General features: G+C 35.5%; 1 protein-coding gene across 2 annotated transcripts in view; it reads left to right on the forward strand.

The window, feature by feature from the left end:
- The window catches only part of rau (RA domain-containing protein rau), a 43,933-nt gene extending 36,580 nt beyond the window's left edge, over positions 1-7,353 (forward strand). Inside the window, exon 7 of one of the 2 annotated variants that reach the window (XM_090413401.1) lies at positions 3,909-7,353. In XM_090413401.1, coding sequence (XP_090269527.1) covers positions 3,909-4,043 — 135 coding nt within the window. In that variant the 3' untranslated portion in view covers positions 4,044-7,353. The remainder of the gene's footprint in view (positions 1-3,908) is intronic. The other variant, XM_090413402.1, reaches the window with a different exon arrangement.
- Positions 7,354-27,993: the final 20,640 nt, after the last annotated feature.

Below are 27,993 nucleotides of genomic sequence, written 5' to 3' on the forward strand. Positions count from 1 at the left end.
CAAATAGTGTTCCTTGGAAAGTGAATAAATGTTCGTGAAAAATTATCAAAATTAATATTAACATGAGCCTGGAATGGTTTTAAATGCTGCGACTCTAACTAAGGTGTTCCGTTAAAATTTTGGGATTTGTGAAGTGTTCCGTCATAGGAAAAATTTGGAAAAACGCTGTTCTAGGGTATACAGGGGATTTGAAATACGAAGCGATGACCATTTAGTTTTGAGCAGGATTAAAAATGAATGCCATGCTGCAAAGAAAAGTGTGTAAGAAATCTTTAAAAAAAAAGAATCTGAATTGAACAGCTTTCAGAGGTGAATGGTAGACACAAATATACAAATATTATTTGAGAAAAAATTAAAGTTCAAAAACAAGTCTCCAAGAACAAAATCTTGGACACTTGGCACTCCAAAGGAAACATTGATTCAGCTAGAGAGATGTGTGTGGTAAAGTTATCTTCAGGAATAGAAAAAAAATCAGAACTCCATGTAGACTCAGGAAAGCTAGAGGCAGTCATGGAAAAGAAGAAAGCACATCGAAAGGTCCTAGCAGCACATGCTCTGAGAGAATATATAGAAAAATGTAAGAAAGCAAAGCATTGTGTAAAAGTAGGTAAATAAAATTAACAGACTTTTTAAAAATATAAAAAAAATTAAATATCAGGAAGGTGGAAATTGTTCTGGAGATTACTGATCCCCCCCACACACACACGCACATCCCCCCCATACACACACATGACACCCTTCAAGGACTGCCACCCACACATAATAGCATTAAGATGCTGTATATCTAAGTCCTTTGCATCTGATTTTAAAAAAAAAAAAGTTTTACTCTGATTATAAAGTCTAAGATGGTTAGTATCAGGAAAAGTCAGTTTATAAAAAAAAGGAAATAAAATTGAATGTGAGAATTATAGAGAATCCTCGAGTTTCCAAGAAAGATTTATGCAAGGATATTCACGGGGGGGGGGGGGGAAGACTGAGAATTGTTGAGCAAACTGGATATATAAGTTAAATAAGAGTTGTCAAAGAAGATCTTTACTTTATGACATTTTAAATCATGCATATAAACATAACAGAGATTTCTCTTTAACCACTTCGCCATCAATATGGATAAAATACATCACTCGTCTACACTTCGTATCTATCATATATTTCAATGTAATATCAAGGGTATTATAATTTTAATATGCACTTCGCATCCATGATAATCTGGACATATATACACGTCGTGGCTGGTTGGGTGGTTAAGCTTGATTTTGGAAAAGTACCATAAAATATCAAAAAAGATGCTGTTCAATACATAAAATCTGTATGATGTAAATGGAAATTTATACAGTGATAAATAGTGATTTGGCAGTTGAATTGAAGGATGTAGAGATCGTTTAATGTTAAATCAGGTTGTGTGCTTTCTTCACTGATCTTTGTAATCTATATGTCTTTGTAATCTATATGGACACATCAAATAACATATTCTTCTCTTATTATTATTATTATGGCTATTATAGCCTGTTTTTGTTTAGGAGTGTCCCTTATTTTAAATACATTGGCTATAATTAGTCAAAATTTTGTACATACCTTGTTTTGATACTAGGATGTCTTCCAATTCCATGATCCTGCTGAAGGTTGTTTATAACGAGGGGGGGGAGAGAAGGTAGGAGCGTGGGGGGGTGTTTTGATGCGGGAAAAATAAATTTGGAAACCTGGGTTTTTGTATTAATATTATTATATTACATTTTTATTATTATATTAATAATAAATATATATATATATATATTTATTATTATTATTATTAATACAAAAACCCGCTTTCCAAATCAATATATTATATACACAATTTTTCCACCTCTTTTATTCTGCTATAATTGCCTTCTATTCTCACCCATAATGCCCTAAAGTATATATACCCTTTTTTGAATAATTATAGCCAATGTATTTAAAATAAGGGACACTCCTAAACAAAAACAGGCTATAATAGCCATAATAATAATAGTGTTTAAGAGGAGTAGCATGGGAATTTTCCCAGAAACCATACCTAATATTCTTCTCTTCTTTTCTTCTAAGCCTTTTATAGGCCTCTCGCATTTCTCTCCATCTTTCTCTGTTGAAGGATTCCGAATTCCAACCAGCTTCACTCGCTCACCCTTCATCTTCTCTCTGGGCATTTGTCTTACCATCATATGGAGCTACCATGCAATTCTCCATCAATCACTTTTCTTATGTGTGATATATCCTGTTCAATTTTAAAATCTCTTTCCGTATATCCAACATCTATTTTTCTTTTTGTCTTTCAGTCTGATCTTTACTATGGCTCTCTTCATTTAACACTCAGCTTTCCTCATTCCATCAATTATTTATTTGTTTGCCATGTCTCTGATCTGTACGTCATAATTGGGATGACACATTGATTTGAAAAGCTTGTCTGCATTTGTTTTATTTTACATCATCAATTTCCTGGTATATACACTCAAGGAGTGTACATGCTGCTGTGATAGTACTACATGATGAAGTTTACATTATTACTAATCCCAAGTTTCATTTTACTACTCCAGAATATTTTCACTTTCTAAAACATAATCTAGTTGAAGAAGCACATATGAAGAAACAAAAAAAGAACATTTCTTCGTGTGTGTGTGTGTGTGTGTGTGTGTGTGTGTGTGTGTGTGTGTGTGTGTGTGTGTGTGTGTGTGTGAAAAAGCTTTAATGACTGATACTGAGAGAAAAAAAGATGACATGGTATATTTGAAAAGAAACTACTAGTTTACTAGTTTCATTGAATAGATCAACATCTTCAGTTATCACAATCAAAGAAATATATAAAGAATTACAGAGACTTAAAATTGTAATAACAGAACAAGTACAAAAAAAGACAGTAGCGTGTTTGAAAACAAAAAAGCTAGCTTGAGTTCCAAACAAATGTATACTACGTGCTGTCGTCAGTGCGCCAATACTGAACAGAGGCAACGTGTGTGTCAGAGAGATTGAAACTTAGGCTGTTATTGATATGAGAAGAATCTAGAGAAATTTCTCTAGATTCAACAATCTTTCTCTCGAGTTCATCATAGCACACATGGATGTTGAAAGTTTGAGTCCAGTTCAATGTGTTGGCGGCCTTTGTCTGAGTTAGCTGAAAAGAGAACGTGGCTAGAGAGAGAGAGCACTGGCTCTAGTCCTGTTATAGGAGATATCTCTACGGTGTTCTTCAAACGTAGAAGGATGGATTTAGCAATCTGGCCATAGTATGGCTTTCCACAATCACATAAAATCTTGTACACACCTGGAAACTGAGTTGGAAGATGTTTCTCTTTAGGTTTACTAAGTATTGAACGAAGTTTTGGGAGCGTAGTGAAGCAAGTTCTGAAGTTAAACTTCTTGAGAATTTTTGCCAGTTTTGGTGAAAGAGAGCTGATGTAAGGCAAAGAGATGATCTGCTTCTGAAGATCCCTCTTCCCCAGAGGGATCTTCAGAAGTAGTTGAGTGACTGGGGGAAAGAAATTTGTCAATTTTCTTAGGAAACCATTATTAATAAAAGTTTTTTTTAAGAAAAAGGAGTTCATTTTCAATTTCTGTTTCTTCTGTAAGTAAAGGTTTTGCTCGGTGAGCTAAGGTAGAAATAATACCAAATTTTTGTGGGGGATAGTGATGGGAGGAAGCATGAAGTTATCTATCAGTATGAGTAGGCTTTCTAAAAATTGAGATTTTAATACTCTCAGCACATCTGGTAAGTAAAGAAGTTTCTTTACTTACCAGATGTGCTAAAGAAGTTAGTGTTAAAGAAGTTTCTTAGATTTACGTACTTTTTATCAAATGTTAAGTTTTTAAACCTTTTTTCATGCTTTTGTTATTATTTATAGTTGTAATCATTTAATTTATTTAAATTATATAATTAAAATTTTAATATTTTTAAATTGCAGTATCCCTGGCTGCAAAGGATCGAAGGCTCTCGAAAGGCGTATTCTATTGGAAATATTTCCAACATCAGTTCAAAATTTCAGTCCCTAACTATCAGTGATACTTTCAATGATTATGAAAACTGCTTTTATATATAAAAATACTAGTCTGCATAAAAGCTGATAATAAGATGCCTTTATGAACTTATTTGTATAATCAGCCTAAAGGAAGAAAATGAGTATATATATTGTTTATAAACTCTTCCAGAACTGTGCAATATTCGGATGTTTTTACTATGTACAAGAAATGAAAACTTGCATTGTTGTCGATTGTAGTGCAAGTTTCTCTGTGATCAAAGTGTTTTGCTACTAACTCACATATGGAAGAAATTAAAAAATTCAAGACTGTAATCTTGAATCTTAGAGATTCATCTTAGAGAGAGACAGAAAAATCTTCATTTCATTCATGATATAAATCATGCATATTGTAACTAGAGTTCAAATTATGATTTGTTTCAAATATGCAGACAGAGTAAACTATGGATTTGAATATTTTTACAATTACTGTGTGTAAAATTTATATAATTTTACTATCCATGCTAATTTTTAAATATGCCTGGTTTTTATTGCTGTACAGTAGATTAATTTCAGCTAAGCTTAATAGGTTTTAATTTCAGGCAGTTCACTTTATAAGGTAATAATGATTCTTATTTCATCTTTAAAAGTATCACTGCTTTTGGGGAAAAGTGAGCTTTACACTCAAGTATTCACTTATTGTCCAGTAGTATAGTATCTGCCAAAGAAGTGGGTTGAGGAGTAAAAAAAAAACCAAAGGGACCATATATTTAAATGCTCAAATTCATTCTCACTCATTTGCCTGCTATTCAGGATTGATGGCCACAATTTTTTTGCATTATCTGCTATGTATGACAGTTGTATATACTCTTATGTACAGTTTTGCCTTATGATAGGAAATTTAAACTTTTAAATTGTTATCAGAGTAAGGTTAACTACAAATATTCATATGGTTACCTAATGGGAGGAGGCAAGATGTGAAGTCCATTTTCAAATCTACAATAGTTGGCATAAACTTAATATTTATATTTAGAAAAATATTGTCTTAAGCATTAATACATATGCAACAATTTAATCTTTGTTCTTTATATGTATTGACTAGTTTCAGAAGAGGATTAAAATTAATATTTCAAACATAATTTTATCTTCAGTTAGGAATTGAAATAAAGGCATTTAAATATTTTTTCCAGTTTGTTTAAATTAAATAATGTTACTTTTCCATGATTGGTTTGTTAATTAGAACTGTCATGTTCAAGGCATTTCTTCTTTTAAGCAAAAGTAATATCTTCTCTAGGGTAACGTTGTTATATTTCATTGAATATGTGAACAAAGAAGCTTTATTGTGTGAGAACTTACAATAGCAGTCTGGAGTCTATTTTTGTTAAAATTAACTTTCTTTCGCTATTTGCAAATCATTAATGATTGCAAATTTATCATACTTGAATGATTTTTTTTATCTGAATATCACATTGCAAATAATGTGGTTTCAGAGATTACTAGTCTGAGACAGGTATTGGGTCTCAAGTTCTTGTTTCTGTGTGGATAGATGAAACAGAAATGATTGAGTTGTTCATATAATCTGGTATCTGCACACATCATTGTAATTTAGTCAATTATTTATTTTGTAATTGTGTTATTCTTTTTTTCTTTCTTTTTTTTTTTAACTTGTATTAATTTTTACTCAAGGGCAGCAATTTACCCCTACTTGTTAATTTGAAAGTTTGAACTATTGTATTAAATTTTGTTTTGTTAAATATAGAGATTTGTATAGACACTCATAGAGAAAACTATTGTCATTTTACATGAGATATCTTAATGTTTGAAATATCTTGGTTTTTAAGATTTAAATTAATTACCATTGTGTTTCATTTGTTCCAATTTGATTTGTTTGCTTTTTTCAAAAACTTCATATTCCCATTATCATTATGTTCACCTATCATCCCATCACTAAGGTAGAATTATACATATATTCAAAATGTGATTAGCATTGTGTATGTGTTTGTGAAATGTGTTAAATGGTTCATGTAATGGAGAAAGAGAGCAGCAACACTCCTGGACATTTAATTGGTGCTAAAAAAAGTAGTTTGGATTAATGGTTCGTGTTTTAGAATGACTTTTTTCCATGCAAGATGTATTAAACTCATTTGAGAAGCTAAATCAACTTAAACTTATTAGGAAGAGTTTCCCTTTTATTTATTTTTTTAAAAAAGAAAAAAAAAAAGATTTTATTTGTAAAACTGTTAGGAATAATAACTATTGTTCTGCACTTCCCAAAGCTTTTTTTTTTTTTTTAAATAATTGTGTGAATTTTTGATAAGTTTGAAATTGTTAAATGATTGTAATTATTATAAATTATGTTTCAAACTTGTGCACTAGCTTGAAAATAGTTGCTTGAATAGACAGTGTTAATGAGATATTGGTAGTTGTTTGGTGAATTATTGCCAATATATACAAAAAAAAAAAAAAAAAAAAAGATATTTTGCTTAATAAAAAATTATCCATAATTACTTTATATTGTTATTTTTGAGAACATGCTTTTTTGAATGGAATTGTGGAATAGTAATACCATTGATGTAATACTGATCAAAATCTACAGGACTGCACAGTTGTGGTCATCTGAGATAAATATTTTACCACAGGCTGCAAAATTGTAATAAATGCCAGCCCTTAAAAAAAGTTGCCTTGCAAATGATTTATTATTCCTTTTTGTTCTCAGCTGTTCTTCAGTGTCTTTTCTTAATTCTTTGAAATATACTTCTTGATATTTAAAAAAATTATTAAATAAAAAATTCATCTCATGGCTTTAACCACCTAACTGGCAGTGCTGGTTGAAATATATCATTATATGCTTTGTATCCATGTTATCTCAATGGTATTTCAATTTTACTGTTACACTTTGGATCAGTGTTTTGATTAACAGTAAAGCAAATAATAGACAGTTAATATATTTTATAGAAATATTTGAACTGCAGCTGCTCAAAGTTATGGGGATTTTATGCAGATTTTTAAATTATTTCTTGAGGCAGCTAGATGAAACGTAAATGTGCATTGTGACACTAATGTTTTGTTGCCTATTATATACTGCTGTAGTCATCACCTACCACAAGTCTTAAATAACTTGCTTTCAGATATGGAATTGTAAGTTCATTTAAAAATATCAGTCACTTTTGAGTTTAATTAGATCTTTTAGATTTCAGACACACTGAGGAATAAGATGTATGGTTTAGAAATGTCCATTGTTTAAGTGAATCTCAGTGTTAATTGTTTTCTGCTGTGTTGCAGTCAAATCTTGCATTATTTTGTCACATAAAAGATGTATATATAAAACTGTATTTTTTTATTATGCAGATGGATCTATAAATTGCTCTTTGTAATAAAAGTTTTTATGAGCATTTTCATGTGTTTCATTGTTATGAGGACACAAATTCCTCTTAAAGGTAATTATTTTCTTTCATGAAAACAAATATAAGTCAACAGTTTTCTTAGTGCTCTGGATTTTTTTTTTTTTAAATTTTTAAATAATGCATCGTATTCATTCAGAAAGTTTAATTTTATGCACACATTAAGTGGACACATGCCTTGTTGGACAGTAGTGCTCATTTGCACTTTTGTAGTACAACTGAAAGAGCAACATGTGTCCTTCGCTTGGTAAGATCCAGTCTAATTGAATATGATGCAAATGGATGGATGTTTGTGATTGTCTGTGAAAGTACTAGTGGTAGATGGCATTGGTGTAGATGATGAAGGTTGGTGGAGACGGAGAGTTGTACAGTAGGTGCCCTCCCTCGATGAGTCTTTGGACTCTCTGGAGGTGTTATGTAATAATAATAATAATAATATGGAATATTCACTTAATTACCATAATTTACATACATTCAATTAAGAAACTTTTCAAGTCAAGGTAAATTCCTTCTGAGTTTTGCCCCTGCAAAGCAACCATGCTTTGCAGGGGCACCGATATACCATGATACTTGGATTTTGCTAAGACTTTTGACAGAATACAGCATGGTAGACTGCATAAATTGGCAAATATGGGTTTGGATTGTAAAATAGTGTGGATAGGAGGATGGCTGGCTGACATTTGAAAAGTGGTACATGGGGAATGTGATTCTGCAAGATTTAAGGTAACCAGTGGTGTACCACAAGGATTGGCGTTTGGTGCACTTATTCAATCTGTGTGTTAATGACATAAGCAACATACAACTATATTTGCTGATAATGCAAAGATAGGGTAATTAGGAACTGCTGATATGCAATATTTTCCAAAATTATTTGAATGGGCTGGAATTTTGGGGATGGCAAAATGGATGTGTCAGTATCAGGTTATCTTGGAAGTAGAGAAATATACTACAGGCCACACCGCTTCCGAAGGTAGCGGGATGTTAGTTCGCTGTGGCAAGAGTGAGTCAGCAGGCATTGGAGACTATGTGATAATTGCATTTTCCAAAAATAATTTTTCCTGTAACAATTTAATGGTATGAAACATAATTCTAGATAGTAAGAAAGTAGTAAAATAATTATATACAAATTACAACACGATAATGTAAATAATTTAAGGAACTATTTTATGCAGCATAAGCCATAGTATGAATGGTAAAAGCTGAAAATGTAGCTTATTCCACTACTTCCAAGATAACCTGAAAAATAGTATAATTGAAAAGTCGTGCACTTTGGTGTGATGTTGTATTATATTATATGGGATTATGCTAGAAGAAATTGATCAGGCTAGGGATCTTGGAGTGTTACCAGATAGGTTCAGGTACCACGTAGCAGAGATTGCAAATATAACTCGGAAGATAATTGCAATGCTGAAACGAATTCACATGTAGAGATAAGGAAGCAATTTTGCCTCATATATACATATAAGGTCTTGATAAGACCTCACTTGGACTATTGTACAGAGGTCTGATCTCCTAGTTTCTGTGAAGATTACTGTTATTACATAACCCCTCCAGGGAGTCCAAGACTCGTCGAAGGAGGGTACCAGTTCTCTGTCTCAGTACACCTGCGCCGACCACCACTATTTTCACAGACATCAATGTCCACGGTGGGATTCGAACCTGCAGCCTTTCATCTGGAGAGTGGATATGCTAACCAGGCTGGCAAGATTCTGATACAGTGGAGAGAGTGATAAAAATGATATTAGGATTGTGGAATAGTGATTATGAAGATAGACTGAGAATTTTTTAGACCTGCGACACTAGCAAATAGGAGAAAGGGATGGTATGATTGAGACTTTCAAAAGTTTGTAAGGGTTATACAGGATTTCAGTTGATAGAATTTTTCATCTTATGGAGGGTGGGGAAAGGACAAAAGAGTAAGTCGGTGTAAGTAAAAGAGTAAGTAAGTTGGAAGCTGAGAATGAATGCTGCTATGAAGGGGATGAGTGCTAGACTTTTCTCTCATAGAGTAGTGCATGATTGGAATGGATTGCCATTGGATGTTGTGTGTGCACGCATGTGCAATACTGTGAATGAATTCAATAATAATATAATAGCTGGTGGCTTCAATGAGTCCCTGACTCCTTGAAGATCTCTTAACAATAATAAAACCAAGTATAATAGCTGGTGCATGTGGCTTCAATGAGTCCCTGACTCCTTAAAGATCTCTTAACAATAATAAAACCAAGTACACCTCTTCCAAATTTACATAGTTAACAACTAGGAAAGGAAGGATAAACTGATGTATAAATAGAACAGTTTTTTTTGTATAAATATGATTTTTTTAATAGTGTTGTGTTACCACAGCACACCCACTGGAATACATACTGCATACCACTGATTTACTGAATATAGTATGGTATGGGGCAAACAAAAAAACTTCGATATTCCCTTTAATATCTCGTATCAGCGGTATGAGATATGCCATTTGACTGAATCCACATTAATAGAAGAGCACGTTTAGAGTCTACGCCATTACATTATTATTATGTAACACCTCCAGGGAGTCCAAAGACTCATCAAGGGAGGGCACCTACTCTGCAACTCTGTCTCAACAAACCGCAACTACCATCATCTACACCAACGCCATCTACCGTCCATCATCACCACTAGTATTTTCACAAACATCCATGTCCCACGACGGGATTCGAACCCGCAGCCTTTAGGTTGGAGAGTGGATATGCTGACCAGGCTGCCATTAGCTGTAGTAATGGTACTGATGTTGGAAGAAAAGACGTTTATTGTTGTTGAGCATTATTTTCGTTTATACGGAGTTGGTAGAACAAATGACCCAAAACTAAGAAATGTTTGTGAGCAGTTTGTTCATCGTTTCCGTAAGTGTGATCCAAGCTATAGTGTCATTATTGCCTTAAGTGAAAGGTTCCAGCATATCGGGAGTGTTCTGCTGCAATGCAAGGGGCATTTGGGGTAACCACGAACTATTCACACAAATGAGACTCACGGGCGTCTGCTGGAGCACATATCTCAATAATGCAGTCAATGCCGAACAATGGTAAATCTTGGGATACTGAGGCAGTCACTACAGAGAATATTTAAGGAGATTGGTGCTTTTTTGTACATCATTCAGGTGGGTCAGTGTTCAAAAGCAATGGATTAGGCTGCAGGCAGGAATACTGTGCACACATGTTAGTCATTGTCTGTGAAGATCCGTCCTTCCTCCATAATCTGTGGTTCTCAGACAAAGCGAATTTCCATCTAAGCGGTCATGTAAACAGAAACCTATAGATTTCTTGGTTTCTCGAGATCTGAATTTGTCCAAGTGAAACCTCTTCACATTGAGAAGGTTCACGGCACGTTGTGCGGTTTCCGGCCATGGCATAACTGTGTTCTACTTCACTGAAGAAGGTGGTGTAACCGTGACCTTGAACAGCGAATGTTACATCGATAATGTGTTGGCTCCGTTGTGTGAGTGACGTTTACATACATTGACATACAGATTTCTAATTCATTGGCGGTATTTGTATTTTATACAAATGGGCTCGGCCAGAAAAGTTTGAGAAACACTGCCATAAGCAACCAAGGTGGTGTATAGAAGAGGCAGATTTGTAGGATGGCAAAAAACTGCAACGTTGTTTCTCAACTATAATGACAATCTTTTTAAACATACTTTCTTGAATATAGGGGAGACATATTTCTTACCTAGTGATGCATATATTTTAACAACAATCCTCTGAAAGGAAGAATGGCCTAAGATAAATTTCTCTGATATGCCTCCGTAGCACAATTGGAAGAACGACGGTACATTGCGCCCTTCGATTCGAAGCCTAAGTTTGATTCTCGTCGTGACGAGAGGAATCTTTATGTGGGCTTTTTCAATCGAAGGTGAGTTAGCCGATCTCATACGGAAGTAGCAGAATTTTTTCTCCCGGAAACTCGGATTTTTCATCCTGCATATAGACAAATCGGCCCCTCAGAACACACGCAATTTACAGACAAAAAATACTAGTTGTGGTGGTGGGCGGTAGATGGCGTTGATGGAGATGACTGGTAGTAGAGGTTAGGTGTAGTGGTGGATACAGTTGTATAGTGGGTGTCCTCACCCCCGCGATGAGTCTTTGGACTCCTTGGAGGTGTCACGATAATAATAATAATATATTTGTGTATATGTATTATAAATTTATTGGTTAAATATATTAATTGTCATATTGACTTCTGCTTCTTTCCTCTCAAAAAAGTTTAGCATTATGAATTATCATCAAATTTTGAATAATAAAACTCGTCTAACGCGTTTTAATAGCTCAACTATGATAATTTCATTTGGGGAATAATTGGAGCAGAGCTATTAAAGTTTCAACTAACTTTTTGAATTGGCAGCTAGTTTCGATTTTTAATCATTAAACGGATAGTATGAGCCTCAGCCATGACTGGATTTACGACTCAGGGCCTCACTTCATTGCAAGAGCCTATAAAAGGTTATTAAATCAAAAATTTAGTTAGCACAGTGGCTCTTAAGAATTTTTGCTTAGGGGATATATTGAGGCATATCCCCTAAGGCCCAAATCAATAAATCAGAGCTTTCCAGGAGGGAGAGGACAGTGGACAAGTTCTGCCATCTCTTGTCCCTATATTCTAAAACACGTTTTATTTTCCATAACTATGTGAGTTCTATGGTCGATTTTCTTGAGATGTGAGGTGAAATGCGAGCGATTTTTTTTTTACTATTTTTTTTTGTGGAAAAAGGGTCTCATAGACCATCTCATTTGCTGTTTTAAGTGATTTGTTTGAGTTTGAGTGATCAGAATGGTAAACTGAACTACCAGCCTGGTGGCCAAGTGGTTAGCATATCCACTCTCCAACCAAAAGGCTGCGGGTTTGAATCTCGCATGAACATGGGTGTTTGTGATTGTCTGAGAAAATCCTGGTGGTGGTGGGCAGCAGATGGCGTTGGTGTAGATGATGCGGTTTGCTGTAGTTGGTGGATTGAGTGAGTGGTGGAGACGGTTTACTACGGAAGGTTACGTTGTGAGGTTCCTGTCTCTTCCATCGTGACTGGCCTCATCTTTGTTTTGTCTCAGAGTGTGCCTGGACTATGTCACATAGTTTGATGTCATGCCTTCATTACTATTGTCAAATTAAATTTTGATCATCGCTAACTCTGCCATTCCAGCCTTCAAGTGCAAGAAGGAGACACTCTCCTTCACTACAACATAAAATGGTGATATCCCTCTCTTAGGTTTGCATGCCACTGGAAGCACGGTCTCAGGGTGTGGCCGCTGGTGCACTCTACCAGCTACTTGGAGCCATAAGTGAGAGTTGCATGAGCAGTGGGGGATCAATTCTCACCCAGCCACCAAATGTTTTGATTGACTGATAGCAGGCCGAGGTGCTACCCCTACTAACCATACCTTACACCCCCAGTAAAGAAGGGTGTCAGACAAGGCTGTATTCTTTCTCCTATATTGTTTAACCTCTATACTGAAAATATCTTGCAGCAATTAGAAGCTGAAGCTAAGTGAAAAATATGGACTTATTTGAACTTCAAAAAACCAAAACCATGCTGGTAACAAGAGAAAAAGGGAAAATACCCGATATAAATATTAAGATCAGAGGAAATACTTTAAATCAAGTAGAGAATTGTATATATTTGGGTCAACTAATTACAGAATTGAAAGTGTGATAAGGAAATATTCAGAAGAATTGAAATTGCTAGATCAACCTTTATTAGCATGATAAACATTCTGACCTCAAGGGAAATTCACACAAAAACAAGAATTATGCTGTCCAAATGCTACATATGGTCAATACTGCTATATAGAGCAGAAACCTGGACAATATCAAAATATTGCGAAAATAAAGCCTTTGAGATGTGAATCCTCAGAAGAATTCTTAGAGTCCCATGGACTGCCAAAAAATTAATTTAGAAATATTAGAGATGAATGGAGATGATAGGAATCTGTTGAAAACCATTAAGAAAAGAAAAACCACATACCTTGGTAACATACTAAGGCTTGAATCCCTACAAAAGCACTTCTATAATGATACAAGGAAAAAGAAGAAGAGGAAGACAAAGAACAGATTAGGTGGGAAATATTAATGACGGGACAACCTTTTTGTCCTATGAAGAATGCAAAAGAGAAGCACAAAACCATACATGGTGGAAGCTCATGGTAGTCAACCTCCTGGAAGGAGATGACATCTGACAAGACAAGACAAGGAGACGAAGAATCATAGAGTAGGTGCCCTCCCTTAATGAATCTTTGGTCTCCTTGGAGGCGTGAAGTAATTTTTTTTTACTTTATCAATCAAACTTTATTATTATTCACATATAGTATTTACAATATTTACTTTCACACTAATCTGCATGCAGGTGTTTACACATATTGCTAACATATATTTTTTTAAAATATTTTTTTTTGAACATATAAGTACATGCAGATAAATTACATACATACATACATATAATTTTTTTTTTTTTCAATGTAAAAATTATTTCTTTCTTTATTTATTTAAATTTTTTTTTTCTGTTGATCTCGGTGGAGATAATATCTTAGCTTACATCCTCGAAGCTTTTATATATATATATATATATTTTATATATAATTATTATTATTATTAATATGTCAAAAAATTACGTCACACCTCTAGAAGTCCGAAGACTCATTGAGGGAGGGCAGCTACTCTACAACTCTCTGTCTCTACTAGTCAATCCACCAGCTACAATGAATCGCAACTATCATCACCACTAATATTTTCACAGACAATCACAAACATTCATACTAATAATTATAGTTTCTGCGGTCCTAGACAGGATTCGTACTAGGTCTTTCCAACAGAAAGGTCGAATATTCGTGATATCCTCTGAAACTATGGTTGCACTCAGCAGCAAAATGAAGAGAATTAATTTGAGCAATAATGTAAGGATAAATTACAATTTTCCGGATACTATAGTGATTCTAACTTCGGTTTTTACACTTTTGCAGCTCAGGGAAGTTTTGTGCTAAGATACCACAGCATGTTGTAACTGTTATTTAACCCAAATATTTTAAAAATATTATCTTACGCTAGAGGGCAAATATTATGCCTTGGAGCTGTTGCCATGGTGAGATCTAGGAACCTTGGGTATTTCGCGGTTGTCAACCTGTAATATCGTAGTATAGGTGATATTTCGCGGTTGTCAACCTGTAGCGTCCTAGTAGGTGATGTGTACGTGAAAGACTGTTTCATTATTTATTTATATTTATTTTAGATTTTATATCAAGTGTTCTAGCATCTTTTTTTTTTGGGGGGGGGAATCCCTACCGTTATATTACGTGCATTTCGAAGAGCATTTAATATAGAAACACGATCGCTGTGTTTGTGATGCCCGAGGAAAATATCTTTTCCGTTTAGTTTTTCAAGAAAGCCAACACAGAATTATCGCGGAAATAGTGAAATTCATCAATCGAGAATGATGTTGAAGTTTCTTAGATCATAACACTATCAAGTTGGACTCTGCTAGACGTTATTCTTAATATGATTTTTTTAAAAAATTTATATATTTTTAATAACTCACAAATACGTGTGCCTTTGGGATTTGCTAACTGGTGGGATTTTGCTCAGTCATTTATTGACTAATTACATTATTTGGCATCAGCATCAAATAGAAAAACAAAAAACACGTTCATGTTGTAAAACAGCGTTACACTGATTTTAATGAAAATTCAGAATTGGTTATTCCCATTGTTAAAACTACTATGTATATTATCATTGCTTTTTTTTTTTTTTTGTATACACATATAATTGCATATGATTTATATCAGTGTAGAAACTATTTGAAAGCAGAATTTTTTGTCAACTGATAATTCGTGGATCGGTGATTTTCTCTCTCTCTCTCTCTTTTTATGTCAGCATTTTCAGCAGTGATGCTTTGCACATGGCATTCCTGAGCTAGGGAAGATAACGTTCTGAATAGGCGGACATTGGACATAATTCTTTTATTATTATTATTGCTGGCTAAAGCCAAGTTAGCACCTAATAATTAATTATTTTTAATAATAATCCTATCCATTAAAAATAATAAATTTATTGTATGTTCTAAATGCATGAACTAAAGCATAGAAATTTAAACCCCAACCTTATGACCAAACATTTCCTCTTTCAAGCTGCTTTCCTCCAGTAAGTGATGCAGTGATGATGTCACACTCAGTGATGAAATTTATCTACCATTATAATCAATTATTATTATTAATTACTTTCTACAGGAAACTTTGCTCAGTAAAATAGTATCATTTTTACAATTTTTATTTGATATAAAGGATTTTTCTTTCTTTTTTATGTGTATAATATTTCTGTCATCAGAAAGATATAAGTTGAAACTGCAGTGATGCACTATGATTAAAGAAACTACTTGATCAGCATATAGCATTCAGCTGCAAGCTTGTTTTTTGTTCACTGTTAGAAGGTATTTCTCACAAGAAAGATCCGACTTCACTTCTCTATCTGATAATGTCTCCAGAGCTCCATTATGGTGAACAGATTTCTCTTCTCAGACTGGCTTCTATCTTTAGTCTTTCCTGGCACAAACATATCTAAGCCATTTGGTGGTGGGGGGGGGGGGGCTTCTTTAGCTTTCAAAATACTAGGCACAGATTTCTACTATTCCTTTTCACTTGCACAAATGTTGACACAACATCAATCCCAAATTTGTCCACTCTGGGAATACTGCCAATCTGATTATTTCACGATCTACCCCCCCCCCCCCCCCACTCTCCTTGCCTTGTCTGTCTCTCTCTCACACACACAGATTCACTTCAATTACTCTCTTATAGACATTCTACTTTTGCAATATGCCTCTTTTTATAGGTATTTTCAGAGAGACAATGTTCTGCTGAAATAATAACCACCATTTCTCCACTTTTTTTCAGGACCCTAAGAACACAAGTAACCTGCTTTATATCCATTTACAGCAGCATTTTCAGCAGCATCAAAACCTACCAAACCAACCAATCCATGTATCGCTATTCTTTTGAATGTCCTTCTTCATTCTGCCTTTTTCACTACAACCATCAGCTGTTCATGAAATATGTCAATGGATTCTTTTGTTTCCTTTGATCTCTCCTCCACACCTAACTGATGTGCTATAGGTTTTTGCAAACTTTCATCTGTAACTTTGATATTAAAAAAAAATTATCTGCTACAAGTTATTCTTAATGCTTATCTTGGTTTTTCTTATTTTTTATTGAAGCAGGCTTAAGCTCGGATTTTAAAGGGTGGCTTTTTTTTATACACATATGTAAATTAACTTCTTAATAAACTTCTCAATAAATTACATTCTTGTTTAATCTTTTGTTGAGGTGTAAGCAAACAAAGTTGGCATGCAAAATATTTCATGACTAGGCAACTTGTATATAGAGGCTAATGACTTCACATTAATTGCCCTAATATCCAATAATGCGAAGCAGACCCCCACTTTCAGATGTATTATACATGTCTGAAAGGAGTATGCATAGTGATTACGGAATATGCAGTTTGCAAATGAATGTTGCTGATTACTTTCTTCTTCCTCAGCACAAACTCCATTCCTGCAGTTATTTATTTTATGCCACTATGTTGTACCATTCAGGTGGATTGTGTCTGCATTCCTACCTGATTTCCTTTACACAGTTACTGAAAATGTGAATTCAGCAAGCTAAAAAAAAAAAAAAAAGAAAGTGCACTTTCTGCTGCACTGTAAATGATATTGTTTTGATGTTCAGCGATAGGTACATACAATGGAGTAAGTAGACTCACTTGCTCTGTGAGCCACCAAACTTCAGTGAATAGCTACATCTGCTAATGAACCCCTCATATAAAATAATATTGATTTTATCAGTATAACTTTACAAAACATCTATTGTTATTAATAATAATTATACTGGATACACTGTGTGATGAAACTAGTTGCAAGCATTTAGTGAAACTCCCTTCTCCCAGCACCCCAGATCTGCTGATAGTCACTCTTGAGTGAATTAGCTGCCAGCTGTAAGACATCTTTTCCATCATCATCACTAATTTTTCTTAGATTTGTCATTCACAAGTGTTTTCATTATATTGTTAATACTATAACAGCTACTTCTAATAAGTCAGAGGACCCAGTTATTTATTTGTTTGAGATTGGGATTTCATCTCATTTCAATCCCACTAGTAACGTTTATAAAACTTTTAAGTATTTCAACTTTATTAGAATTGTCACAAAAATGAAGACTAAGTAATAGTTTTAATTATCATATTGTTATATCATTACTGTGGTTTTTGGAGAACTAAAGTTGCATAAAAAAAAAAAACATAAGGTCTGCTATCTAGGAGGGAGAATGAGCAAGATATTTCATGCTTTAGACATGAGGACAAAACAAGAATTAGAGTGAAAGATAACAGTATAGTTTTCCTTCTTCGAAATATAAATGCTCACTGATGTCTCTCCCTCTTGTATACCAAGTTCCTTGTGACTGCCATCTATCGTACTTTGGACAAACTGGATGCTCAATAGGAAAGAGAATACAAGAACATCAGTTGTATACATTTGCCACAGGAAATCTGAAAAATATGGTTGCTTAGTTCAACACATAATAGACACAGACCACATTATTCCTTGGTATGAAATGCGCCTACTACATTGTTGTTGGTACAAATTTGAGTGTTTGTTTAAAGAGAGCGCTGAAGTGTTGCTTCACTGCCTGAACTTGAATCAGAATGACTGCCTATCTTTATCTAAAATATGGGAAAGTCTTATTAGAATCTTCTTCTACGCGTTATTCCCGCTTCCTATGCAGGGTCTGCGTGTTACTTTAGATGCGACTTCTTGTTAGTACTACTCCCAACCGACCCGTCGCTTGGTCTGCCACTGGGAGGGGATATATTTTTGACTGTAGAGGCGTATGTTGACGGGGCCGGTTTGCCTGTTTGCGGGATGAAAAACGCCAGATAAACTGGCGGGAAAAACCTTACTGATCGCGCCCAAGACCGGCTAACTTGGCTATGCCTGAGGAAGATCCTCAAATTCCTCACGTCTACAATGGGAATCGAACCTGGGACACTCCTTCCCCAGGCATATGGTTGCAAAGCGCAAAGCCACTAGGCTAACTGCGCAGTGAAAGTCTTATTAGAATAACACATAAAAATCAATTAATTTTTTTTTTATCATTATGATTAACCTATGTTTCCTCAATTATGCTCTTGTAAGTATAACATCACATGACTCTGTTTCAGATCAATCCATTGTTTGCATTCTACCTTGTAATCAACTGTTGTTGCTACTAAAGATGGTCTGTAAGTTTCAAACTGAAAATCTACCCTTCTAAACAAATAAATAGTATTACCTATGCTTTGTGTTTTCATATAAATAAGTATTATAACTATGGCACAAGTTTCTCTAAAAGAACGTATTATAAAAGTAGGGTGGGAAAGGTTGTCAGTGTGTTGCTGAGGTATGACAAAGATAAATTGAGATGGAGAGAGAGAATCAGTAATGGTATATGCTAGCAGAGCTATGTGCAGAAAAGGGAGTGCAGTTTTGTGGATGTATAGCATGCATTTGAGGGAAGAATGGAATTATACAGATGTGTTGGATTGCATTTGAATGGTTTTGGACTGAGTGAACTGGAGAAAGTGTTGCTAGATGGAAGTGCACTGTGTGATGCAAGCATGACATCAGAAGTAAGAGATGAAGTGAAAGTTCAGGAGAGTGGTATTGAAGAGACAGAAGTGCTTGGCAATGAAAACAGTAGTAGTCTGAGAGATGAAGAGAGAATGGGAATGCAAGAGGAACAGGGAAATGGGGTGAGCCCAGGTGGACAGGGAGACATGGCATAGGGAGAGCAGATGTTGGTAGTAGTATCGAATATGTGTATTGGGATGATCAGCATAGAAATGGAATAGATTGGGATATAAGTGGGATAGTTAAGATTGAGCAGACATATGTGGTAAGCAGTGATAAAGGTGATTGGCTAAGGGCAGGTGTGGGGGAAATCACAACCAACAGGTGGCTTGGGTAGGACTGGTTATAGACTTAAAACTACTGTGTTTATTTACAAATGCCAGAAGTATTAGAAATAAGGGAGATGAAATGGTTTCATTTATTGAATTTATTCGATCCAAAATCATTGAAATAAATGAAGCATGGTTGAATGAAGATGCTATTCTAACAGGAATAGAAATGAAGGGTACAGTATTTTTCATGGGGATAGAAAGGACAAGAAGGGAGGGGGAATGCTACTGATGATAGTAGGGGAATTATGTCTACATGAAGTGGACATGAAAAAGGCAAAATAGTGGCAATGGTTATGAGGCAGTGTGGTGTGAGGTGGAGATTGATACGGAGAGATATTTAGTTGGATGTTGCTATAGGCCAGGGAATGTAGAGGGTGGTAATGAAGAAACAACTAACCCAAGTTGTTTATCTCGGGTTAGTGATAAAAAAAAAGGATGGATGAATATTATGGGCGATTTTAATTATAGCAGTATAGATTGGAATGAAGAGATAGCATTTGGAAATAAAGAAAATTAATTTCTTGAGTTCTTAAGAAACAACTATCTCAGGCAGCATACATGCTGCAAGGATCAAGAGTTTTGGACTCATTGCTGTAGGGCAGTCTATTCTACTCCATTACACACATTGCATCATCTCTACTACTACTTCATTCTCCAACTCTGCACATTGATACTGCTACCATCAATGCCATCTACTGCCTATCACCACCAACAACAAATCCAAAACAAACCTGGTTACAAAGTAAATTATACTGGATAAAAAAAATTATATTATTGTTTAATCCTTTACCAAAGTGTAATCAAATTTTACAAAACTGTACAAAGTTTACCAAAGTATCAGCAGAGGATGTTGACTTTACATCATTTGCCTCTATATCCTATAATACACCACACATGCCCTTTCAAACATGTATATTGTTATGCATTATGGGAAGGGAAATTGTGAGTAGGGTTTTAGACTTGCCTCCAGTTGGTAGAGTGATCATGAATGAAGTGATTACCTGAGTTGTGGCTAGCTATACACAGACTTCTGTGCGAAAACAATATATGTGGAAGTACAAGGCTGGAGCTATAACAAGGAATAAGAAGTTAGTGATAAAGAAATAAATCTGCTTGGGAATTGACAAAGAAATATATAACAGCATCAATGTGTGAATGTATTCTGAAGGTCAGTAGGCTGAATAAGGTAGATAGGTATAAAATGGATGAATGAAATGATAAAGCATTAAATCTCAAAGAAGAAGTCGTTGGAGGCAGTAGAAGATGAACAACGATAATAATCAGTTACATAAAGAGCAAGCTAGGAGAGTGATTCAGTTAGTAAGGAAAACAGAAGTGCAGTTAGTAAGGACAACAGAAATTAGCAAATCAGGTGAAGAAAAACTGTCATGATTTTTTGAGATATGTGCAGGGGTGCGCCAGTAGTGTCCGGCACCTGTGTGCAAAATTTTAGTTGGTTCCCCTATACCCAGTAGCATGCCAGTAGTGTCCGGCACCTGTGTGCAAAACTTTAGTTGGTGCCCCTATTCCCCCCCCCCCCCCAATAAAGAAATCACTTTAAAAATACGTTTTTTTTAAGTATTTCCTCCTCTTTGGCACCTTTACTATCCTGGTGCCTGTGTTCATTGCACACATTTCACATATGACAGGTGCCTCTGGATATGTGACAAATAGAAGGAAGGTGATTATGGTAAAATGATGTTAATGGATGAAAATGGTAGAACGGTAAACTGCTGCAGAAGACATTATTGAGGTAATCATTGATCAATGTATAAGGGTGAAATCACAGAAACTCAAATGTAGAGGACATAGGAAAGGATGGCTTAACTGTCAGTGAGCAGGAGGTATATGAGGAAATAAATAAATTTGATATCAATAAGGTGATAGACTTGATGACATTCGAGGGTGGTCTGAAAAGTTCTCAGCCTCAACCATAGATGGCAACACTATTGGCAAGATTTTTTTTTTTCTAAGTTGGTACATCTGTCATAAGCATCCATGTGAAATTGCAAGTTATTCTATCAAGTAGTTTTTTTTATACAGTTATCTGAAGCAAAAGTGTTGTCTGTATCCCTTGAAATGGATAAAATTGAGTATCATGCACTTATAAAATTCTTTGTAAAAGAAGGTTTAATGTCAACAGAAATTCATTCAAAGTTCATAAAAGTTTATGGGCACTCTTCTCCTTCATTTTTGACAAATACGAAATGGGCTGCCAAGTTTAAACGTGGCTGTACCAGCCTTGAAGATGTTACACTTTTTGGACATCCTTCACATGGATCAACACCAGAAATCATTGATCAAGTGCATGATCTGATATTGGATGACTGGTGAGTCAAAGTGCATGAAATTGCTGAGACTATAGACAATTCACAAGAATGTGTGTAGGATATATTTTGCATGAAGAATTGCAAATGAAAAAGCTTTGTGCAAGATGGGTGCCGCACTTGCTCACAGCATATCAAAAACGCACTCGCATGAAAATCTCTGAACAGTGCTTGCAGCGTTTTAACAAGAATAAAACTGATTTTATGCATCAATTTATTATTATGGATGAGACTTGGATTCACCATTACACACCAGAATCCAAACAGAAGTCAAAACAGTGGACAGAAGCCAGTTGTTCAGTGCCAAAGAAAATAAAGTTGGCTCCATCAGCAAGAAAGGTCATGGCATTGGTGTTTTGGGATGCTAAAGCATTTTGTTTATTAATTATCTTGAAAAGGATAAAACAATAACTGGGGAATATTATTCTGATCTTTTAACCAGAGTAGACGAAAAAATTTGTGAGAAAAGATCCGATTTGCAGAAGAAAAAAAATCATCTTTCATCAGGACAATGCATCTGTCCACAAAAATTTTGGCAATGGGAAAATTAAGGGATCTGCACTATGAATTGTTGCTTTTCCTCAGATTTGGCTCCCTCTGACTTCTATCTCTTCCCAAAACTAAAACTCTTACTCGCTGGTCAGCATTTTTCTTCGAATCAAGAAGTGATTGCAGCTGTAGAGAGTTATTTTGCAGATCTTACTGAGAACCACTACAGGAATGGGATAATGGCACTGGAGCATCGCTGGAATAAATGTATTAGTCTTAAGAGAGATTATGTTGAAAAATAAAAATAATTTTGAAATTATAAATTTGTTTTTTCATTGTTAGGCGAAGAACTTTTCAGATCACCCTCGTATCACCACAGGGAATTGGCATAGCTTTTTAAGAGTCTTACGACAGCAGTTCTAAGTGAGTGGAAAGAAAGTAAAATTTTCCACTGCATAAAAGGTGGTAAGGCCGTGGCTACAGATTATAGGTCAATCTGTATCTGTGTGGTGAAGGCGCTAGAGAAATTGGTGAGAACTAGGATGCAGCAATGGATTGATAACGGCAGCATTCTCTGTGGTTGTCAGCATGGATTTGTGAAAGAGAGATCATGTTTTGCTAACTTATGTACTATAACAAGGTGACAAATGTCTTCAACAAGGGAGATGCATATACCGTGGTATATTTAGATTTTGCAAAAAAAGCTTTTAATAGACTGCCACAAGACAAGCTGTTAAATAAATTGAAATGGATGGGATTGGATAACAGACTTCTGAGTTGGATCAGTGATTTGCTGTCAGATACGAGGGTTGTTTGAAAAGTTTGTTAAAAAAATTTTTGGAAAAACTCACCTTTCTTTCTCAGCATAGTCTTCATCAAGGTCTACGTATTTGGTCCAGTGAGTTTCCAATTTTTTCATCCCATCTAAAAAATAGGATTTGCTAAATTGTGCAGAATAGTCATTGACAGCCTTGATAACATCCTTGTTCTGAGAAAATTTTATTTCCCACTAAGCCATATTTTTAAGTTTGGGAACAAGAAGTCACACGGGGCCAAGTCCGGAGAATATGGTGGATGTGGAACCAATTCGAACCTCAATTCATGCAATTTTGCCATTGCAATGTTAATGTGTGGGACAATGCATTGTCTTGCACTTTTTTTTTTGTCCACCAATCTTGGTCGTTTTTCTTCAGTTCTGCTTTTAAACAGTCCAACAATGACGTAATAGACTCCTTAATAGACCATTGCAATGTTAATGTGTGGGACAATGCATTGTCTTGCACTTTTTTTTTGTCCACCAATCTTGGTCGTTTTTCTTCAGTTCTGCTTTTAAACAGTCCAACAATGACGTAATAGACTCCTGTTATTGTCTTACCCTTTTCCAAATAGTGTATCATGGCAATTCTTTAGGAATCCCAAAAAACAGTGCCCATCATCTTCCCAGCTGACAAAATGGTCTTCACATTTTTCGGTGCTCTTTCACCAGGCATTGTCCATTTTAAACAGTCCAATAATGATGTAATAGGCTCCTGTTATTGTCTTACCCTTTTCCAAATAGTGTATCATGATAATTCTTTGGAAAAGGGTAAGACAATAACAGGAGCCTATTACGTCATTGTTGGACTGTTTAAAATGGACAATGCCTGGTGAAAGAGCACCAAAAAAAATGTGAAGACCATTTTGTCAGCTGGGAAGATGATGGGCACTGTTTTTTGGGATTCCCAAAGAATTATCACTTGGATCCACTACTACACACCTGAGTCCAAGCAGGAGTCAAAACAGTGGACAATGCCTGGTGAAAGAGCACCGAAAAATGTGAAGACCATTTTGTCAGCTGGGAAGATGATGGCCTTCACATTTTTCGGTGCTCTTTCACCAGGCATTGTCCACTGTTTTGACTCTTGGACTCAGGTGTGTAGTGGTGGGTCCAAGTTTCATCTACAGTCACGGGTCGACAAAAAAACTCTACGAATTGCTATTAAACATTGCCAAACACTGTGTTGAAGCGTTTTTGATCGACATTTAACAATTGAGCGCTCGTCGTGCACACAGCTTTTTCATGTGCAATTTTTCGTGCAGGATATTATACACCCATTCAGTTGAGATGCCTACAATCTCAGCAATCTCATGCACTTTCACTCGGTGATCTTCCATAATGATACCATGGATTTTGTCAATCATTTCCTTCGTAGTGACCTCAGTCAGTGACCTCATGGGCTTATGACCACGTTTAAACTCATTTATCCAAAAATAAATAGTCTTTAATGCTGGTGCAGAGTCTCCATGAACTGCATCTAACTTGGCTTTGATCTACATGGCTGTCCATTTCTTCAAGTAAAAGTGTTTTATCACTCTATGAAACTGTTTTTCTCCATTTTTATAAAAAATGCAAACACGGTCATTAAATGTTTACCAAACGAGAACTACGTGTCTCACAGCATCTGGAGTGCACTTCGTCTTCGATGGACTTACAACCACGTTTAAACTCATTTATCCAAAAATAAATAGTCTTTAATGCTGCTGCTGAGTCCCCATGAATTGCATCTAACTCGGCTTGGATCTATGCGGCCATCCATTCCTTCAAGTAAAAGTATTTTGTCACTGTATGAAACTGTTTTTCTCCATTTTTATGAAAAATGAAAACACAGTCATTTTAAATGTTTGCCAAACGAGAACTACATGTCGCACATGGCTAAAATTTTGCCAGAGTCGTGAAAAAGATGATACATGCCGACATTGGTATGAATGAACAAATTGTGTCACTGTCTATTGGAAATTTACCAAACTTTTCAAACAACCCTCGTAGATATCAGAAAGTTGTATATAGGGGTGCAGTGTTCCAAAAGAGGCAGTTTTTACTATCTTCTACTCTTATCGACCATTCTCTACAGCTACATGTCCTAACTATCATGGATCAGAACTACACAATGTTAACCATTTTCACACCCTCTCCAAGGTTAATTTATCCTTTTTAAATTCTAGTGACCAAATCTGAGCACAATAATCCTGATGTGGTCTGATGAGGTCTTTATATAATGAAACCACAACTCTTGTATAATGAAACCACAACTATCTCTGGTAATCAGCATCCTTCTCAGTATTGCAGGCAATCCTCTGGCTTACCTTCACTACCTTTGCAATATGTTCCCTGAACTTAAAATTTCATCAATCATCAGTCCAAGGTTCCTTGCCTCTTCTACTTCCTTTAATACAGTTCTTCAATAGAGTATGTTGCTTCCCATCAACGAATCACAAACTTCAAGACCTTGCACATAGTAAACTGAGACCCCATTTGTTTGCTCCTCTGTTCAGTTTATTCAGATCCTTCTGAAGGGCTACCACAGTGGCACTATTACCCTTCCCAGCTTTACACCATCTGCAAATAACTGAATATCTCCCTACAATCCATTGATAAAAACTACTCATTGATCTAAAAGTTAAACAATACTTGTCCTATTACTGAGCACTGAGGGCCCCACTTGTAATCTTGTGCTTCCTTGATACTGTTTCCTTGTATACAACTCTCTGATACCTATCAGCCAGCCAGTCCTAAATCCAAATCATTAATCTGATATCCAAATCCATATGTTGTAACTTAAATATGCCAGCCTGGTTGGCCAAGTGGTTAGCGTATCCGCTCTCCAGCCAAAAGGCTGCGGATTCGAATCCCGCTGTGGGCATGGATGTTTGTGTTTGTCCGTAGAACTAGTGGTGGTGGTGGTGGTGGTCGGCGGTAGATGGCGTTGGTGTAGTTGCAGTCAGTTGGTGGATTGAGTGGTGGAGAGAGAGTTGTAGAGCAGGTGCCCTCCCTCGATGAGTCTGTGGACTCTCTGGAGGTGTCTAATAATAATATCTGCTTCTCATGTGGTACCCTGTCAAATGCCTTCATAAAATACAAAATAATGGCTGTATATACCTTTCCCTCATCAACTTTGTTACTTTATCATAAAAGGCAATTAGATTACTAAAACAAGAGCACTTCTTAACAAATCCATGCTTGACCCTCACAGATGACATTACCCTCATCTGTCCAGTGCTGTATATGATCTCTCACTAATTTCTCCAAATTCACAACTACAGAAGAAATACAAACTGGTTTATAGTTTGACACCTTTCATTCTACTATCACCCTTATGCAATGGGACTATCTTACCCTCATTCCACTCCTTGGAGACACCTTTTACATATTCAGACTCTCACTGAAAAGCCAAGTCAATGGAGCTGTCAATTCCTTAACACATTCTCTAAAAACACTTCTTGAAATCCTATCCAGCTCCATTGGCTTAATGACATCGTGAAAACTTAGTACATGTAACACAATCTTCTCTTGCACTTCCAAACCCTCCACATCCCTAGTAATAAAATACTCCTTTTCAGGATGAAATACACCAATAAAGTAATCATTAAACAACTCCACTATCATTTCCACTTCAGTCATTCCACTCCTGTTTTCATGTAACAGTGTCATTCTTTCACAGTCATTTCACCTCCTCCTACTGGCCACCATAAAAGAATTCCTTCAGATTTTCCTTGCATTTAAGGGCTAATCTCTTCTCATATTCAAGTTTTGCCTTCCTTACCACGCTAGTCACTTTTCTAGCTTGAGTCATATTCCTCGTGTCACAACTCTTCACCTCCTTCCTTATGCTTTTTCTATAACTACCTTTTCATCTGCAGTTCCTGTTTGAGATATTATTACTCATGGGAAAAGTGTAAGGAAAGGGGGGAAGAGCTATGACATTAGGAATATGACTCAAGCTAAGAAAGTGACTAGGCTTGTTCAAGCAAAATATAAACAGATTCCTCCTTTCTTCTATTCCTCTTGCCCACACACACACACACATGGCATAATGTGCTATAGGTCTTGTGGCCTCATGTGTGAATCCGATTAGAAAAAAAAATACTATTTAATATACAATATTATGATATTATCTCATATAATAACATAATATTATATGATAATATAATATCATATAATAATATATATGATAATATATTATCATATATATGAGAAGGGAAAGGTCTGAAGATAAATGGAACATATTTAAGCCATTTACGCTTTGCAAATGACATAGTTATCTTTACTTCAACTGCACATGAATTATAGACTCATATTCATGAACTCTAAATTGTTAGCAAAATAGCTGACCTAAAGATAAACCTAAAGAAGACCCAGGTTATGTTCAATAGCTATGTCCAGCCAGAAATAGTAAAAATCAATAATGAGGAAATTAAACAAGTAGATCATTACATGTACTTAAGACAACAGATATCAATGGAACAAAATATCATGAACAAAATTAAAAGGTGCACGATGCTTGGGTGGAAAGCATTTGGAAAATTACACTGCTTCAATATTCAATGTTCAAAAGCCAATTACCATTATGCCTGAAGTGAAAAGTTTTTCACCAATATATTCTTCCTATACGGACATATGGCTGTTAAACATGGACACTGAATGCAAAGGAAATTCAAAATTAAGAACTACACAATTTAGTATAGAAAGAAGTATGTTTATCACACGATTGGATCACAAAAAGAATACATGGATAAGAAATCAAACCAAAGTCTCTGGCATCATAGGAAGAGTGAAACATCTGAAGTGGCAATGGCTGGGCATATTGCTCGAAGACAAGATCAACGATGGACAAAAGAAGTACTGGATTGGATTCCACGAGAGGAAAAATGACCACGACGCCGACCTAAATCACGGTGGATTGATGATATCATCAGATTTGCAGGAGTGACATGGTAAAGGAGAGTCATGGACAAACAGTTTTGGAGTAATCTTGGAAAGGCTTTCATCCAGCAGTG

This window comes from Typopeltis vanoorti, chromosome 24 (genome assembly GCF_054136105.1).
Source record: "Typopeltis vanoorti isolate ZY-2024b chromosome 24, IOZ_Tvanoo_1.0, whole genome shotgun sequence".
Classification (NCBI taxonomy): domain Eukaryota; kingdom Metazoa; phylum Arthropoda; class Arachnida; order Uropygi; family Thelyphonidae; genus Typopeltis; species Typopeltis vanoorti.